The 20,428-nt window shown below is 42.2% G+C and overlaps 1 protein-coding gene across 1 annotated transcript in view; it reads right to left on the bottom strand.

The window, feature by feature from the left end:
* Positions 1-20,428, bottom strand: part of grin2ab (glutamate receptor, ionotropic, N-methyl D-aspartate 2A, b) — an 89,129-nt gene that overhangs the window by 22,651 nt on the left and 46,050 nt on the right. Inside the window, exons 6-11 of the mRNA XM_076727819.1 lie at positions 6,380-6,546; positions 6,145-6,279; positions 5,936-6,035; positions 4,289-4,494; positions 546-660; positions 208-410 (exon numbers count right to left, since the gene is read on the bottom strand). Coding sequence (XP_076583934.1) covers positions 208-410; positions 546-660; positions 4,289-4,494; positions 5,936-6,035; positions 6,145-6,279; positions 6,380-6,546 — 926 coding nt within the window. The remainder of the gene's footprint in view (positions 1-207; positions 411-545; positions 661-4,288; positions 4,495-5,935; positions 6,036-6,144; positions 6,280-6,379; positions 6,547-20,428) is intronic.

The raw sequence follows: 20,428 nt of genomic DNA, 5'->3' as shown, positions 1-20,428 counted from the left end.
TCAAGAAACAACTTTGCTAACACCACCTCTTTCATCCAGTTGAGACTGAACTTATCCCAGGAGCTAACAAGTACCTGTCTCTCCTCCTCTAACACCTCCAGTTCAGGGATTGTCAGCCTTATCTCCGTACCCGGGGACAAGTGTGGCTTTAAAGCGGCTCTTGAGCGGTGGGTAGGTGTTGATCACGTTGAGTGTGTGTCTACTTACTCTTTGACATGCTTGCGGCAGGGCACGGAGTTTCTCATGCAGGTGCCGGTGAGGATGTCCACATTGTCGACAATGACGAAAGGTTTCTCCTCCAGGGTGACGATGGAGAGATGGTTTTCATCGGCATCCTCGTCCCCGTAGGAGTTATACCTCGGCCACACGGGGAACATCAACGACAGCGTCCCGTTCTCCCAGCGCCCCATCTGTGTGTGCGCAGCCACACACACACACACACACACACACACACACAACAAAATCAGGGACAGCCATCTCGATTAAAGTGTTTTGACTTTTTAATTTCCTTGCTCCTTTGCAAAAACACAATGTTCATTTGTTACCTTCTCCCATATCCTTTCACTGTTCAGAACGATGACAACCAATTTGGGGTTGGCCTGGTAACCATCGGGAGTAAAGGATAAGTCACGGCCATCATTCCATACGTGCATCATGTGTCTGAAACACATGGGGGAAAAAAAGAGAGTAGGAAGCTGCTATTTGTGTTTGCTTTGCATCTGTTTAAGTGTTTGTGAGAACGAGATACATTTGAAATAACAAGTTAAGCACTCTGTAATCACTGCAAGAGTATCCTCTTCAAATCAATGCTGTGTTCACCCACTGCGTGTGCATGCACGCCTGAGTGTGTGTGTGTGTGTGCGTGTGCGCATTTATTTGTGTGTAGGAGGGGGAAGAGTCAGAGGCCACATATCTCCCCCATCAACATTCTGCATTGATTTCTCCACAGATATACGCCTGAGAGACAAGCCACTGGTGCAACAAGGCTGCCCTCACTCTCTTACTCACTACAGTTATCTTGCATATGCAACTAGATCCTTTTGCTGAAACATTTACACACTCGCTAAAGCGAAGCAGCAGAGAGGAGTAAATGAACCAGTATCACACACAGTGATATGGGATTAAGAATACACTCACTATAGTAAAACAGTTTTCAGGAGGAGAGGATGTTCTGAGAGTTAAGACTGGGATAATAGCATGAATTCCCACTGGGGGAAAGAAGGGCTGTCTGAGGAAGTTTACTAAAAAGACCAAATCACAAGAGGGACAGCAGCTGCCCTAAACAGACAACACGTTTTCTTCAATGCCTTGTGTTCTGTTTTATTAGAAGTGGTGTGATTCATTTTGACATGGTGTCAAACAGAGTTGGGCAAGTGATGCCATCTGACTGAAATATCATTTGACACAAATTTCCAGCTTTACAACTGTTTCCAGAAACATTTTTCAATTTGGCACGAGAGTCCACTTTCATATTAATATACAAAGAATTAATTTCTGTCCTGGTTAAGTCTTATTTTCATTTATGTAAACACAGATTTAATGGATGTATTCAAAAGATGCAAAAGATGCTTTAGGCATTAACAGATTCATGGCTTCTTTATTCGAAAACAAGGAGTTAAAGAAGAGAGCTAAAATACGCTCCTTGTTTGTTTTGTGAGCAGGACAGGGCACAGGGCTATGAAAAATTCATGCATAAACTCAAATATTGCGACAGAAAGTCAAGATGCATAAAGGGAATGGTTTGAGTGCTGCTTAGCATGCGCCCTGCGGGTGAAAACTATGATAATTACACTCCAAGTCAAACAGGTGGGATTTTATGTTGTCTCATCTGGAGGAGAGGTATTAGAGTTGACACACATAAATATTGTTGTTGGACGGTGGATTAGCAAGGGGTACATTAATCATCTGTTTTTACAAAGACTTGGAAACAGGCCTGTGCTCTTACAAAGCAGACTCCACTCACACCGAGTAAAGAGTAAATAAAAGGTCCCTGTCTCCCTCGCGTGCAGACACGGCAAAAATACCAAACAGCTCTGCCGTGGGTATACGTACACTCTCTTAACAAATGCAAATAATTACATTTAAACCTGCAAAGTTACACATAGGAGACACTTCTGGGTGCTGCATAATTGAACCCATCTTTGCCATTATGGATTGCAATGCTTTTAGCTTTTAGTGGCATGTCAAGACAAATATATATTTTTGCCTTAAAACTCTTCATGGTGTAGCAGGTGATGCCCTTGTCACACTGCATTGCCACAGCTGAATACATATAGCGGAAACACTGTTGCAGTCTATTCTGGGAAACTGCTGTCTCCTCCGATTTCAGGTTTGTTACCATTTTTGGGAAAAGATTTTGATCTAAACTGATGAGGCTGGTTTGTTTTTGAGGCATGTAAAAAGGCAGCTTATACATATATTTGTATTTATATTCATATGCATACGCACATGTATATTCATGTCATCTTGTGATCCCCTATGATGGTAACAAAGCAAAATGTGCAACTGCATTAAAAAAGGTTTCAGTAATTTCTAAATGATTGTCTTAATTTAACTTAATTCAGTGGTGGATTTAAAAGCAGCATCAGGCACATCACAGAAATCTAAAAAATACCTGCTATTGTAAATGCCATATTTAAAATGTGGGTCCATTTACTTGTATGTGTAGAACATCTTTCTATTATTGAAGTACGCTGCCATTGTGTGAGCACTTTCTAAAAGTATGAATAAAGAAGGAAGGGAGGCTCTTACCAAATTCTGTATTATGGCAGGGAGCATCTTTTCAACAAAAAAAAAATAAATAAAAAATAAAGTGACAGCTTAGGGGTTTGCATGGTACAGTGGTTCCATCAAATAGAATAACCTTTTGAAATTTACTACAAGGACAAACCTCAATAAAAACCTGAACAATTGTGGAGACCAAATACGCTGAACCAGAGTCGGAGACATTAATGCCTGTCAGGCAAGAATGACAGGGGATCCAACGGGACTGATAGTGTCTTTTAAGTGCCAGATTATGTTGTCCTACTCCTCTCCACCTCACGTTGTTTATATGCACACTGCGGCAAGATTGTATCTAGACTAATGTATGCAGAATTCTGATCACAGCCTCACCACTTCCAAATCAGGGTAAGGAAATCCAACCTGTCAGTTTATTATCACAAAAATTGGCTGCAGTTGTTTTGACAAATATGCAAATTCTATCTAATAAGTTAGTGAAACAAATGGGGTACCTCTGACAGAAAGAATAAGACTGCTCCGCAAACAGTTTGAGCTCCTATTGAGGTCTGAGTTATATTGGATCAACCTGTCAACAACGGCCGTATTATATATGCTTTGATATATACTGTAACGGGCTAATAAGAGTGAAAAATGGGATAATAAAGCCATAATGGTGAAAATCACACAGTGGCTCTCATTCTAATGAGGCAACTCATAAGTCACCGTAGATGTGCAGAGCCTAGCAACCTTCATGTTTTCAGTCGGTTTTCTGAAGATTTCTGAAGTAAAAATCAAATTTTAGCCACTGAATGCCTCATGCTCAAGACGTAGTCACAATATCACACCAAAAAACCCGACAGGAGGCAATACAATTAACAGATTCCGTGTCTGTGCTTTCACAATTGAGTACGTTCAGCATGAAAGCGCTTGCATGCGCGTCTGTTTATGCCCATTTGTCCTGTGTTTCTTGTTTGAAGGATTTGACTGTTTCCTTCACAGAGACTTCACAGAAGAGTACATACACACATACTGACATGCATACGTGCGTGTGCGCACACCGCACAGACACACACACACCTCCCAACACACATGTGCCACCCACAGAGCCACGTAACAAGAAAAAAGAGAGAACAAAGCTAGTAAAAGCTTCCTTAATCCTGACTTAATGACAGTGAAATCAGTCATGTGAGGCACGATGGACACACAGAAATACACAACAGTACACACTGACATACTAGGCCATAGTTAACACAGAGCAGCAACAACACACAGGTCTGCCCCAAGTTCAATCCATTGTCTCTCAACTCAGGCAGCAGAATGAGCTCATGCACTGAGCAACCGTGTACACAAGAGCTAATAGTGTTAAATGTCATTAGACATCACAGCGTTTAACACTGCTGTCATCTCTGCTTCCTTTCTCACTTCTATCGCTCTCATTAGAACATTAAAAAGAGTTATGTAAGACTGTTCAACCCTCAGCTACAAAGACAAACAGGCTTATGCAAGTCCCAAAACCTTGATCCCCTCACACTCTCACACTCTCACTCTCTCACACACACACACACACCTGCGCAGGGCACTCGGTGGGAGCTTCCCGGGGCTCCTGTCTGACGGTGTGCTGTAGCAGCTGCTCTGGGCCTCTGGCAGCTCCCCCTTCTCCCGCAGCATGGAGGTAGCTGCAGAGGATATGATGCCCACCCCATCCCGCACCCGCGTGTCCAGCGGGTACTCCCAGTCATCATAGGACACGGAGATCATACCCAGGGGAAACACCTGAGAGGAAAGGAGAGGGGATCTGAGAAGCGGCACATATGGTGTGAAAGATTCAATCTGATATTTTTTTTTACCCCAATTTTAAACATCCATATGTATCTCTCAAATGTGTCAAGCAGATGATTCATTGGTTCTGTGTGCCTCCCTGAAATTATCATATCTGGTTATTAAATAAGTGTGAGCAGACCGTATGTCCACAAACTGAATTCATTCACTCATCCAGGTATCGCCTACACCTTGAAACTGTCAGAGTAAAGAAGATGTGATAGCTCACCGGGTTTATCTCTCTAAACCAGACTGAGCAAACATCAGAAAAAGCCAGCATGCCAGTCTTTCAGTGTATCCTACAATACTTTGCTTTTACATTTTAATTTGCCCTAACTGTGGAATCAGATCTGTGTCTAAGAAAGAAAACAAAGGCACAAAAACCAACACAAATACGAACTCTGAGTTGAGGAGAATGACGGACGAGGAAAGGAGGATAAACATTTGGGAGGCTTTTGAGAAAAGGTAAGCAAACACGGCATGTTTCCGTTCTTAATGTGAGGGGAACATTTGAGCTGATTATACTTTGAATTATTTATATACATATTTATATGCTATTTGGATAAAAGCTACCTTGCTGTCCTACATTTTGAGAGTGAGTGTGTGTGTAATGCTATCAAACATCTTATTTAGGGGCTGAGCAAATGTTTCTCGGCATAGAGAGAAGAATATAAACAAAGCAGTAAAAAAAACACGATATGAATCATAGTCAACGTGATTTGTTGCTGTACTGTGTTTAAAGATAGTTTGACATATTGAGAATTATGCTCATTTGTTTGATGAATTTATTAGATGAAATGTTTGATACCACTCCCATATTTGTCCGTTAAACATCAGCGGGTTAGCTTAGCTTAGCACAAAGACTTGGAAACATGGAGAAACAGCCAGCCTCGCTATGCACAAAGGAAGCCGCTTCCTACCAGCACTCACTCATGAACATGCTGAATCTCATTAGTTTAATCTGAACAAAAGCAGAGTGTAAAAATGGGGGGTTATGAGCCAGGAACAGGAACAGCCTGGAGTCTCTGGCCAGCCAAGACACAGTCGACACAAAAGAGTTGCTTTTATATTTGTTTTTGTACGGATTTAAACAAACACGATTTAGCATATTGTGTTAATTAGTGAGCTAAGTAGCTAAGTGCTGACTACAGCTTTATATTTAAGCGACTGAGACGAGACTGGTGTCAATCTTCTCAACTATCTCTAGCCAAGAAAGTGAATGAGCACTTCCCAAAATGTCAAGCATTTCTTTCATGTTGAATTTCATATTAGCCGTAGATAAAAAAAGGAGAAATACAGTAACAGATAACGAGCAGCAGCCTGGAATCAGAAACACGGCATGTCTTGTCAAGCCGCTCAAAAGTGGTCACGTGTTACTTCATATGAACCTCACTACCTCGGGAGTAAAGTCTGGGTTGCCGGTGGTGAGGCTGGATACGATCCAGATGTAACCGGCTCCTATCAGGCCCAAGGATCGGGCTTCCTCTAGTATATACCTGTCGAGGAGCAGAGCGAGAGAGTTAATAAAGATTCATTACTGAAATTTGGCAGCATATGACAGAGAGACAGGAACAGCAAAAGAAAATGAAAGACACAAACACTCACAAAGCCTCATCCTTGGAGCAGTACAGCAGTATAACAGGACTCTGGATCCTCTTGAGGGCAATGTGTGATTTAGAGTTTGGGTCACCATCTATAGCATCTAGAGTCACCACACTCTGCAGGTCCCAGCGCACAAAGCTGTAACCACACAGCATTAAATAATACAAGAACTTAATCTTTTCGGATGCAGTAAACAAAGGTTAAAGAGAGTGTGTATGTGGGGAGGTGGATTCTTTACCTGTGATCCACAGTTGTCTTCAGCGTGCTGATGAAATCCTGGTACCCGGGGAACTTGGAAGTAACGATAGAAAAAACATGCCAGTCATACTCCTCCATGATGGCGAGCATGAGCAGAGCTTCCTGCTGCAGAGCCGCGCCGAACTGGAAGAACGTGGACTTCTCATCCTGCAACGACACACAGGCCATCAGCAGAGACAGTCAGCAGATCTGTCTGTGGAACTGAATTAATGCAGAAAGGAAAAAAAAAACAGTGCAGTGAGTGAGTTCAAATGAGACTCAAAACCCTGATAGAATTAAAACCATTTTCAATTTAGCAATCAGTGAGTCAGAACCCAGACGGTGACTGCGATAAGAAAGAGTGTAAGTGTTAGAGAAAAGAACGAGGAGAGAGGGAAAGTAGAAAAAAAGAGGAAGAGAGTGAAAACTGAGAGAGTGAGATTCAGACGACAAGTGAGACTACGCTGCAAGAGAGTGACTGCTGGCAACCGGGGGGTCCTAATGGCTGCAGATAACTGCCTCATAACTCACAGGTTTGGCTCACTTCAACCCTCAGAAGCCAATATAACAACAGCCGTGCACTGTCTCAAAAGCTAATTGAGCCAAATACTGTGCTGTAGTTCAATGTTTAAAATGTAGCACACAACAAACAAATCAGACTCATTAATGGCGAACATCATTTTTCTGTGGTTCACAGGAAAGACGCGGTGTCATTTTACAGCAGTCTCATTTGAAGTCTGAGGACATCCTCTATAAACGGTGGCTCCACATTTTGCAGCATTAATTTAAAATGCCATGTACAGTTAAATCATTTGGTCTCAGTATTAGAAGGAGACAGAGGGTCAGTGTGAGAGTAAGAGGCAGCAGTAAGCGTCACCAAAACCAAAGCAGCTATTAAACAGAATGAAACCCAAAGTGAGTGTGAAATAAGTTGCTAATGATTGCAGAATGTATGTTTGCGTAAAGTGTAAGCTGAGTTTCCCCCTGGGGATGCAACAAATAGACAGCAACACAGCCAATGCAACAGAGAGGAGAGAGGGGAGAGGGAGGAGGCACAGACAGGGAGGAAAAGAAAAGGCTGAAGGGGGAGAATAAGAAGGAGACAAATGCTCCAGTTGTGTGAGCATGATTGAGATACCTGCTGCAGAAAGAAGTGGAAAAGGAGTGAGAGTCTAGGGAGAAAAACTAGGAGAGACGCAAACATCAAACCTCTTCACACACACACACACACACACACTAACACACAGACCACATGCACACATACATGCTCTGACAACCCCTCCACAGACGGCATCAAAGAACGTGACACATTAAACATCAAAGCCCTCATAAACACACATGGAGAATCAGCTGTCAGCTCCTGTCTCTGTGCCCTCCCACCACCACCTCCACCACCTTCGTGTATGTGTGTGTTTGTGTGCGTATGTACGCCTGTAAACCTATATTGTGGCTGTAGATTTGTCCCTTAGTTTAACAAAAAGCTCTCAGCCCCGGCCATCACACACATAAAGCAGACCCTGCAGAGACTTAACTCCCCTCCCTCCACAGCAACAAAAAAGGGAGGAAAGTGAGAAGGAGAGAGGATGAAATTGTACTTCAAAAAGATCTCACTGTTTCCATCTGTGTGTGTGTGTGTGTGTGTGTGTGTGTGTGTGTGTGTGTGTGTGTGTGTGACTGTAGGTGTGTGTAGCTTTATACTTTGTTCAGATTTAGAAAAAATCTCCCTCTGTGTGGCAGCAGGCACATCCTCAGTTTTGCCCAGATAACACCAACACACAAGCACAGATACTAACACGCACAAACACCCACTTACACCCTCGCAGATACAGCACGAGTGTACAACTGACACTCAGACAAATCAGCGCTGCAAACCGCTCCACTTACCAATTTATCGGTCAACAAATCAATCTGCTGATTGATTAAAGGACAGTTTCATTTCATTACAATGACACGGGTCATATTTTTGTAGTTTTGCCCATTACTGGCTATGATTATATTTATATTTGTATTATTAGTGAGTATTGTAGTACTCTCCAAAATAATTATTGAGATCTGGGAACAAGGGAACATCGCAACAAAGACCTGCAGGGTCATCTAAGCAGTCAGATGATCAGAGAGGTTGTAAACAAGACAACAGTCAGATTATCTAAACCACAGAGTGAGTGTACCCTGCTGAGCGGTCGTGGCATTCAGATGAAGCTGTCTATCAACGCAGACATAAGGCCAGGTCGAGCGGCAGAGTATCCGCTCTTTGCTTGGGTGAGGGGATGATTCAAGGACATTTTGAAGGTGCATTAGGTCACAGAATAGTGTGGAATATTTTTCAGTTAGAAATAGTAACTACTTGTAAGACTAGTGGAGCTACAGTAGATGACCAGGGATGAATACTGGACAACTGTGTGGTCCAGGGCATTCAGATGAAACTGCCTATCAAGCCAGTGCAGCCAGTCAGACATAAGGTCGGGTCATGCCACTGATTATCTGCTCTTTGCTTGGTGTGACAGTAGGATTTAAAGGCACCTTAAATATATATTTGGCTAAAGGCTAAAGAAAGGTGTTGTCAGAGGGGCCAGTAGATTTATGACGGCACAGCCTGATACCCACTGCAGGACCTGGTGATACATCAAAACAGCACAAATACTAAACATGAATATGGAGCTTCCGTAGGAAGGCTCATCCAAATGTCAGTCATCTTTCTTAACTGTTGAGGAAAGCTGTGCGTGCACATTTATGGCAAAGGGGAACCAAGATGTGGATCTGTAAACTGTCTGACAGTTTAAGTAATAATTTCTCCTTTGTTTTCTCTTCCAAATGACTTTGTCTTATCCAAAGGTTTGTTTAATATCTGCGTAAGATAATAAGCCAGAATTAATCTTTGGATCATTCAACAAGCACAAATGCCACGTATTTTCTGTTTCTCAAGTTTGAAGATTTGTTGCTGTTTTTTGCTGCCGTTGCCTTTAGTTGGACATAATAAGTTTTCTTAAAATGTCACCTTCACCAGTCATCTGGTGACTTATTGGACCATTTTTTCCACATTTATGCATTTAATTAAAACAAAAAACGATTCTTCAATTGATAATGAAAATAAGAATGAATTACGCCCTAATACTAACACACACACTGTGTTACCTTCACCTAGAGTGTCGTCTGAGGAGAGCACCGAGGCAGCAGCAGAGGTGCTGACAGGCCAGAATGCCACAGTTCAAAATACGTCATCACCAGCATAAAAAGGTGAAGCTGCTCAACGAAAACTCTTGCTGATGCAAAACAACACATGCATTGGAATAGTTTTTTAATCAATTAAACAAACCCGTCTCATCAAAAATGTAAATGTGCAATTTTAAATTTTACAGTTCATGCTTAATTAATCATATGAGCACACATATGTAGTGGGCCTTTATATGATGACAGACTGAGGACACTGCAGAAGTGATGCTACATGTCACACATGTTCATAACATGCTTTTAACATGTTTAATATTTACACCTGTCATCGTGGTCTAACCCACATACTTCCTCTTAAATACCTTCATAATCTAGGGAGGGGAGGGTGGAGGGTAAGTGCAGAATTCAGAATGAAGGAGGTCAAAGTCCTTTTAGAAGACTGAGGGGTGAAAGGGGAAGATGATAGTTGCTGGTGGTTGCTGAATTATAAAGGATAAAAAGAGATGTTGACACAGACCTGCATCTTCTCATCAAATCACACAAGTCCACCAAGAAGCTTGGACATGAATAATGCACACACACACACACACACACACACACACACACACACACAAATGTATTTCCACATTATAACTCACATACCTAGAGATTTACTGATGACATTGTGCATCAATTATACAAATACAGTGAACTTCATGTACAGTTTCACATCCACCCACATGTGGGCACACAGCACCTACACATGTGTACATCCACAAAGGCCCCTCAAAATACAGCCAGCACACCGATAAATAATACACCACCAAAACCAAGACAGTATCTCACTTCTTCTCTCTCCCCCTCACACACACACACACACACACACACACACACACACACAAACAAAGACACATGCTATTTCACATCAGATTTCATTTTTGTTTACAGCAATCAGATGAAGAAAATATGAAAGTGTGGAGGGAGCTGTACAGATCCAGGCTAATGAGGGACGAACTGACACATTTCTAGAAACCGTCAAGAGAAGGAGTCATGTGGGCTCCACGGGAAGGAGCTGAATCCTACAAGTAGAGAAGGTGGATTAACATAAAGATGGGCAACCGAAAGCTAAGAAACAATAAATGAAAGACTGGTAGAGGAGCACATGACATGGGGCAGCACAAAGAGACAAGGATGGAGATAGTATGCAGAATAATGAGAAATAGATGGGGACAAGGAGGAGGATGATGATGAGGCCAGCACTGTGCTATATTAATATTTAATGCAGTAGGTCAGTTAGGATGGCGCAGCTACATGAAGTTGGCCTGACAAAGTATGGCCGCAGATGCTGCTAAGTACAGTCCCACTTAAGTCTGCACAAAATTGCAAACAAACTAGCTTAACAACACAAGTCCTTTGTCAACAAAGTGGAGCTCCCTGCAGCTTCAAGGGTCAAAAAATATGTCATTTGCCAAAAACTTAAAGTCACAGTGACAGAACTACAAAAGCAGTTTTTCAGAATGATATTCTGCCCAAAGCGGAGTTGCACAAAGAATAAAATACATCTCCACATTATTCTGGTGAAGTGAACATTAAGATTCACTGGCCACACAGAGCTGAAAGGCTCTCCACGTCCATGAGATTTCAGACACTGACAAACACCAAAAACTAATCTGGTATACAAATGATATTAGTAGGTATTTCTAACAGACGAGCAAACTTGAGATTGAGGTCACGCCGCAGTAATTAATAGATATGTCTCATTCAAATGATGTGAATGTGAATGTGGTTCCATCATGATGAAAATAAAATAATAAAACCCTACTTGAACTTCAGGTCATGGCTGTCTCATTCACCATACATGAATTAAAGGCATCCTGGGATGATACTGAGGAAGCCAAATAATTAGACAGATAATTTAGGACTTTACAGCAGTTTGCAATGATCTATTAAGACGCTTACAAGGCAAAGAATGTCTTATATGTCTTTAAAAAAATGGCCACAGATAGATTTCATAGTCCAAATATGACAAATATGAATCTAAAGAACACATGGAATTAAAAAAAAAAAAAGTCTTTGGGTCAAAAAAACTTAATTCAAAAAATACTTTACCTTGATTTTCTGTTTTATCATATGTTCATTTATACAACACAGCGATGCACATTTAACAGTACATTAAATGATGTTAAATATGATATGTCTTAGTTTCAGTGTCAAAACAGGCCTTTTACACGGCAGACATTTTCACATTTCATAACAGGAAAATTACAGGTGTAGTTAATAACAGTGATGATTGCAGCTAACATTACTCTTCATTTTATTGAATCCCCATTAACTTCCACAAAGGAGTCACTAGTCATTCTGAGGTCCACACAAAAACTACAAGAAAAAGACAACAATCACAGTATCATTAAGAGAGGAAAAATGGAATATAAGCTAAATACAGAGATCAGAAAATAAGTGAAATGAAAACAAAAATGAAATTGTCACAAATCATTTGCGACAAACACCTGTGCGTTCCCTACTATCACAACCCAAAAAGTCTGCTTTTAAAAATGGTGGTTATTCAAATCGCTGTGGTATAAAATACTAGTGAGAGAGAATCTGAACACAACTTGTTCTAGTAAAGCATGTGATGTTATCTTCGATACATGCCTGCCTGTTTCCAGTGCTAAAAACAGACATACAATCCAGGCAAAGGAAGATCACCTCAGGTATTACAGTAAATATTTCCACCTGGTAACACTGGATCTAATCAGTGTAATTAGGATTAATTAAACACTGTGGGTTAGTATGTTAGAAGGATAACGGTGGGCACACTCAACATGGGCCTGTAAAACTGCACTGGAAAGCGACACTGCAGACCACACAGATTGTCTGTTGCAGTCTAATGCTGTGTAAATGCTCAGCAGATGTTCTGCAAACCCTAGTGCTAACAAACACCACTCTAAATCCATCCGCTAACAAAGAATTAGCTCAGGAAAGCCACTTACAAACAAACACCTAGGGTAGCCCAGGAGAGGAAGCTGTTGACCAGCGTCTGAAGTAACAGAATATCCACAGAATATCCGATCAGAGAGAGCTGCTATGTTACAAAAGCTTTTCAGGTGTTGGCGGTATAAAGTCACTTTCTTCTCGAAAAGAAATCGATACATACATAATGAATTTTTGGTGTTTAATCCAAGTACCTATAGTAACAGTTTTATGAGCATAATAGTTAAACATGTAACATCAAACATCATTCTTTGAACATGACATGCTGAAAGCTGTGAACGGGGCCAGCACAGTCGACCTCTGAAGTAGAGACACAGCATAAAAAAGTCTCTTGACACTAAGAGAATGTAAAGGCAGGTCCCTCAATAACTAACAAGCAGCGGTCCCTTAAGCACTGAAAGCTCTTCAGTTTTAGAACAGAGACAAGTCCCAATGCCCACATCCACTAACCGAGCACAGACTTTCTACATTCCCTGGATTGACAAAGAACTATAGCATTTAGCTTGCCGACACCGGCTCCCAATGCTAACAAAGACTACTTCAGTATTTAACAAGAGGTAAGTCCCAATGCTTAAGTCTACTGTAGTATTTAACAGCCTCACACTCCCCAGGCAAACACAGAATAGCATTTAACACAGCACAGAGCCCCCAAGCTAGCATAGCCTAGCTCAGAGTAGTGAAGCATTAGGTCTCACCACTAACTCAGACAAGCATGTAATGGACAGCAGTGCGGCCATGGACTGACAAAGTGCACAGCACTACGCCATACCCACAGAATGTAATATGGGACTGGAATACAGCATGTCTCCTGACACTTGAAAACACATTTTCCTCCTCCGGCATAACACTTACTTTTTCCAGACAAAAGTTAAAATAGTTGTATATTAATTTCACCACTGAGTTATCCAGCACTTTCAGTCGAAGTGGACCTTCTGTAGAGGTCTGTATTTTTGTAGAAATGTGAGGGCTAAGGAAAGTAATTTGAATTTTATAAGCAAAGATAATTAGGGTAAGCCTGCAGTAGAACAGACTCTATTCGTCTCTGAATGTGGCAAATACAGTGGTAGGTTCAGATGGCCCGCAATGGCAATGGGAAAATAGTAAGTCTATTGCTTTTAGACTTCAATTATTTGCAAAAAAAAATAAAAAAATATGCAATGTAATCTGAATATTGCTAAAATAGTAGAACAGGAGCTACATTTCAAGCGCCATATAGGAACCTTACAGGTCAATGAGTTTTCCACAACACATTCCTGTAAATGTTTCACAATAAAAGCCTCGATAAGAAATGAGGGGTTCTGTCCAGTGGATGGACACAGGTTGTGTTGAGTTTATATTAACAATGTAACATGATTTTTTTTTCACAGGGCAAATGGGTGCGATTCAAAAGCTTTGTACTAAGATATGACCAATTAAGATTCCACAAAAAAGGGAATTAGAAATAAAGGCCTGCCTCTAATATAAGCCTGCTTCAAATAAAGGCCTGGTTCTTCCCACAGTTGAGGTAAATAAAGGTCCCTGAGAAAATATGGTCCTTAAAAACAAGTTCTTGATATTACACAACTCAAAATTCCCTATTGAAAATCTTAAAGAGGGGAATTCAAACCACACAAATTCAGATACATGTGACGTGAAATATTTCTGTGCTATAAATTCATTGCTATTATTTCAGCATTAAGTATTTAATAGTAGTTAAATTTAATTTGCTCAGTTGCTTCCCAAGACAGATACTTTACTCCACCAGTCAAGACAATTTGTGTCTAGGATGTGCTGCCTTGAGCATTTTTTGCGTAAAACATTTAAGTGCAGTGTACCAGCGTAATTTTACTTTTTCCCCATTGTCATTAATGGGCTCAGAAAATCTGAACACACCATCCACTCAGACACTAATACACTCTGTTCTGCCACAGGTTTACCTTAATTATCTCAGGGAACTCATAAACTCACATTTGTTTTCAAAAATGCATTAAAAACAGCTCGCAGACATACTGCTGCCTTGAAGAACATACAGTCATCCATCAAACCCATGTAATATTCTTCTTTTTTGTCAACGTGTCAGTCGAGATTTTTTTTTTTACAGTTTTAATGGGATTTTTAGTGTAGCAAAAACAAATTATCAGATACTAATACATGATGAGATTATCAGGAGATTAGAGATTTAGTAATCCACTGTCACACTCCTTGTAATGTGCCAGAGATGTAGCTACACGGATTGAACCAGGTGAGATATCTGTTCCCCAGACAACCATCAACACAGCCTTTTATTTACCTTGGCTGGGAGTTTGTCATGGGAAATAATGCATACATATGTGTGTGTGTGTGTGTGTGTGTGTGTGTGTGTGATTTGTATATATATCCCATTAATTTTATATTTGCCATCTGACACCTGAGACATTTGGCTTCAGTTGAATCAAAGCAGTCTATCTATCTATCTATCTATCTATCTATCTATCTATCTATCTATCTATCTATCGATCTATCTAATAATTAGTGAGTACTGCTGAATGCTTAAGTTAGACAAACCCTGATGTTTAGGTAGTTTCTTTCTGAATTCTTGTTGTTTCATGATGTTTCTCAATTGGTCAGTTGTTGTAAAAAGAGTGAATATAAAACATATCCTGTTATTTTGTGTGGGTTTTGATCATTCACAATGTATTTGATGAAAAGAGGGAATGGTAAATTTACAACAATTACTGTAGAGTAAAATGAGAGCTGTTGTCAGACACTGACAAATAAGAAGTAAAAATATGCAAGTGAAACAGCCTAATTTTGAGGTTGAGACTGTGAAGCACAAACAGACTCTTACAACATTGTGATTTAATTAGCAAAATTTCTAATGCAGATGTTCTGAGGAGAGGTATTATTCCTAATTAGGAATGCAAAGCAAGCTGAGCAGTTGTTTTATTTTCACTACAGATTAATCAAATGTAAACTTCATGATCAAATAACCGCTCAGGTTATATTAACTTGATATTGTAATTTGTGGATAAGCACCACGCACATAAGGAGACACGCCTTTCAGCTGCATTTAAAACCATTCTGCGTGTTCCTAGACATGATGCATCGACTGTCCTCTTTGAATCAAGAGCCTCACTCTGCGGTGCTGACTCTATCACACACGGTGCTGCATCAGCGCGCAAAGAATCAACTAGAATATTGTAAAGAAAGAAAGACATAATTATTTGGCTGAGGAAAGAAAAATTAACTTCTAGCAGAACTTTGACAAAGCACATTGTATTGGATGGCAGAAGTGCGCTTGCCAAGCACCGCTGGTTAAATCTGTCTCCTGAGTGGTAGCCGATGGTTGTGTGCATGGTTGGCCCTGCCTATCCAAGTGTCAGAATGCTGCTCACGGCAGAGGCTAATCACAACACCTGTTTAGGAGAGATTACAGCAGGATCCGCCAGAGTGCTGAAAGGCCTCTGCTTTATTAAAACTGAAGTGTCTGTCCAGGCTGTGACATCCACATACACACATACGTACACCAACACACAATCTGTGTGGCAGGAAGCGTGGGTCCATATATGGTGTGTGTGTGTGTGTGTTTGTGTGTGTGTGTGTGCCACCGCTGCTGTTTGAGTAATAATAACTGTTTGACTCATAGAGCTTCAGAGAGAAAGAGATGTTAATGTTATTGCACCCCCCTACATAGAAAATTAATGACACAGCTAACCCTATTCCTCCCTCAGTTTCTCTCTTCCCCTATCGGTGAATGAATTTAAAACAGCTCAAGAACTGAGCAAGACCCTGCATCCTCCTCCCTCTTCTGGCAGCCTTCATTGGCAAATCAAAAAATTGCCAGTTTGATATTTATAGCTGGAGTGCCTTTGGGTGGAAAAAAAAAACCCCACTCTCTCTCTTACTCTCTCTCTCTTTCTCTGTCTCTCTCAACCCACTGATGGTGACTCTATTGGACTTTAGAAACCTTAGGCCTGGTGTAAAAATGGCAGCAAGCGGTGAGTCAGCCCATCCCAGCTGACTACCTCAGCGTTGATTGCTGGACCATGCTAAGCAGGCCAAGTGCCGCAGGTATGAGAACAGGACGGCCAGTCAGGGTTAGGGTCAGGGCACTTGTCCAGCGCCACTGCAAAACAAAAGGATCTGGCTGGTGTAGGAATGCCACAAGCCAGAAGATTAATTAGACAATTCACAGTGTGTTAGTCTTCCTGCTTTCAGAGAAGAGCTGCAGGCCCCGCTGAATACTAAAACATTGGTTTATACCCGTTTTGGTTAAAATTACATTAGCCCAGTGTTTCTTCAGTGAGTTGTTGACAGCCAAGGCATTGTGTTTATTAAATATCACAGAAAAAGTTTATACAATGACACAGGATTCCAGAGGGCATGTCGGTTGAGTGCAGAGTGGATTCTGGGAGCAAAGCTGGAAAGTGGTGATGGGGTTTTGTAGAGATTGTTTGCGGGGAAAGGAGGGGGTTAGACAAATCACTAATTCTGCAGAGGAAAGAAAAACGGTAGCTGAAGGGGGATTCATTCATTATATATAAGCCTTACTCAGGTCTGTGTAAGCCTTTTTATACCAAAAACACTCCCACAACACTATTGTGCACACGCTCTCGCTTTCTGAAATACACACATAAAAATCTTGTTGCTACATTTAGCTAAACCAGCAACAGGCTAACCCGCTTTAATCCTCTCTCTTCCAGCCTCTGCTGAGTTTGTCCCCATGTGATTCCTTTTCCGCCAGTTTAATATCACCACTGGTCTCCTCTATTCCCCATCTCCCCCTTCTGCTCGCTCCTTCCCTCTCCAGTCCAGCCACTTGTTCTCATCACTTTCGTTCACACGACAGTCACCATCCACTGTTACCATGGCAAATCAATGGTCAGTCTACAGATGGGAGCAGATTCATTTCTCCCTAGCACACGCACACACACACACATACACACACACACACACACACACACACACACACACACACACGCCTGAACACACAATGTGTTTGCCTCCTGCTCTGGCATTCCACCACACTGGTAATGGATAGGTGTCGATGTGCTGCGTGGTTGAGAGCACACAGGCACGTGTGTGTGTGTGTGTGTGTGTGTACGTGTGTGGCCAGTGTGTCAAAGATCAGATAAGTAAATCTATTTCCTTTACCAATTAACGGAAGGCAGCGCTCCCCAAGGAAAAGAGAGCATACCGAATGTCAGGGCACAGTATGTTAGATGTGATAACCACACACACACACACACACACACACACACACACACACACACAAAATACTTCTGCATACACCCACACGTGCACAGACACACTCGCATATGCACAAATTACTTTTGGCGGTGTGTATATAATCTCTGCTGTGCATCTGTGGGGGTGGGTCGTACATGTGTATATGTGTGTGTCTATCAGTCTATGCGCTAAGTTGCTAAGTGTCCATTGGGGGAGTTAGAGCAGCTACATGGCAGATGCTTAAAGCCAGTGGCTATTAGACAGCAGAGCAGAGATAATAGGCTACGGCTGCCATTACCTACTACGCCCTATTAGTCAGTACCCAACCTGGAGACAAACAGACAGACACACAAATGGGGCAAATCTGTACTTGTGTATTTTTATGCGTGTATCTGTGGGTGTGCATGAGTGCGCTCTATTGGACAGTGCGTGCTCGGAGAGATAGACGAGAGAAGGAGGGAGGAGACAGGAGCGATAGAGAGGAAGGATAGGAGGGCTAATTCACCAGGCCTCCTATTAGTGAGACAGATCTTTTCCAGATGGGATGGGAGGGGTGGAGAGAGGTAAGGCAAGACTTGGAAAACGGCAGGAAGTGGAGGAAGTGCTAACACATTCAGAAAACAAAAGTGCATTACAGTCCATGTAAGCAAGAAGATGAGCTGAGAGTTGACAGGGAGAGCAGAGGGGAGGCAGGAGAGAGTGACTGGGAGAGACAGACAGAGAGGAGGAGAGAGAGAGGGAGAGAAAACCCCTCCGTGTGACATGCAATAAAATGAAACAAGAGAAAAACCTCAATTCCAATATCTGACTGTCTGTGGTTGACGTTTCCTTGTGTGCATGCGTGTGCTGAGGAGAGTGTGAGTATGACACACATCACATGCCGGCTCTCTATATCCATCTGTCTATCCATCCAGCCCTCCTTCCATCCTTCTGTCACCAGCCAGTTTGATGCTGCAGCTCTTGGTGCAGACGTTGCCAACGTGGCTGCTCCTGCTCTGGTGACTGGGGGGTTACTCTACAAGAGCAGAGTAGTGAGTGTGTATTGTGGGGGGGGGGGGGGGGTAGTGATGACGAGGATGATGATCATGATCAGGCACTGTTCTGTGTTCACTTTCACATCCTCCTCTCCCTCCTCTCTCTGCCTCACTCTTTCTCTCTTCCTGCTCAGCACACTTTACAGAAGTTTGAGCCACTGGGAGATCATTAGCACAGGATCAAACCCCAACACTCACTGTCCACACACACACACACACACACACACACACACACACACACACACACACACACAGAAACACACAGGCTGGCAAAACACACAAAGCACACACACACACAGAGAAAGGGTACACAGACCACACACCCACACATACAAAAACAAGAAATGGGGGCACAAAGAAGATCACAGCAGCTTAAAATCCAAAACACAGAGTGAGGGAGACAGTGCGTTACAGTATGTGTGACACTGTGTGTGTGTGTGTGTGTGTGTGTGTGTGTGTGTGTGTGTGTGTGTGTGTGTGTGTCTGGCTGGGGGAGGGACATCGACAAGCAGCCTGGCAAGTGAGATTGAGGGGAGAAAGACGACTGATTGAGCACTATTTCTTTTTAGAGGATGAACAAAAAGTAGCTGAACCACCTAATCCGAAACACAGAAACCAGACATTTACTTCAAGAGACTTGACAGACGTGTGTGTGCACACTTCGCCACATGCACATAAACTGAGCAGCCACCCACACATCACAAGCCCATTCAATGACTCCAAGCAGCCTCTATCTCCTACACTCTTTCTAGCACACAAATAAAGAAAAGTTGCATTCACACACATGCACACAAAACTTATATTCTTCTCTCTCGCTCTCTAGACAAATGCATTCATGCATGCACGTACATGCACACACGCACTGCAGCACCCAGACATGTGGAGACACACACACACACACACACACACACACACACACACACACATACAGTCAGTCTCTCCATCAGCAGTGTGTTGAATAATTCAGTCTAAGGGAAGTACACAAGACTGTTAGGAGTGTATTCAGCGTTGGCCTGAGGGCCGGCCCCTGCTCTAAAAGCATGATGTCACCGCCCGCCTTCTCCTCCTGTCCCCTTTCTTGCTCTTTTTCATCTGTTCCACTTGCGTTTTCCACCCTCTTCCCCTCGCTATCATCCCACTGCTTAAATTTGGCTTTGATGGTACATTTGATGTTTAATTGAGTCCAAAAATCTGGATGTGTGTATCCAACCAAGCATGTGTGCAGAAAAATTAAAATGAAACAAGAAGTTTAAACAGTATTAGGAGTTGTCATGCCTTAAAAAGTTTACTCAAACTGTTCAGAGTCAGACTAGCCACATTTCTCTTTTGACTGCACCCGCTTCTGTCTCTCCTAATTTCTCTCATTCGTTCCATCTCATCCTTATTTTCAGTTCCCTCTCCCTCCCCTTCCTTCTGCAGGTTTGCCAGCTGTTCTGCTGATCCACCGAAGCCTCCCTCAGATGTAGGTCACTCTCTCAATTAAGGCAATTAGTAGCAGAGGGGCGAGACTGAGAATGAGCCGCTCTCATTACAGCAACAGGAGCCATAGGCCCACATCACATGGCTAGCACTTAACACTCCACTTGGCACCAGCATTAGCCTTGCCTAGCGCCAATCTGCCAGTATTGGCGCTAGGCAGTACTGGCTAGTACAAGTATTTACCTACTAGCACTGAATTGGCCCCTGCAGAA

Source organism: Chaetodon auriga, chromosome 4 (assembly GCF_051107435.1).
Source record: "Chaetodon auriga isolate fChaAug3 chromosome 4, fChaAug3.hap1, whole genome shotgun sequence".
In the NCBI taxonomy this organism is placed as follows: Eukaryota; Metazoa; Chordata; class Actinopteri; order Chaetodontiformes; family Chaetodontidae; genus Chaetodon; species Chaetodon auriga.
This window is presented reverse-complemented; position numbering and strand designations above follow the sequence as displayed.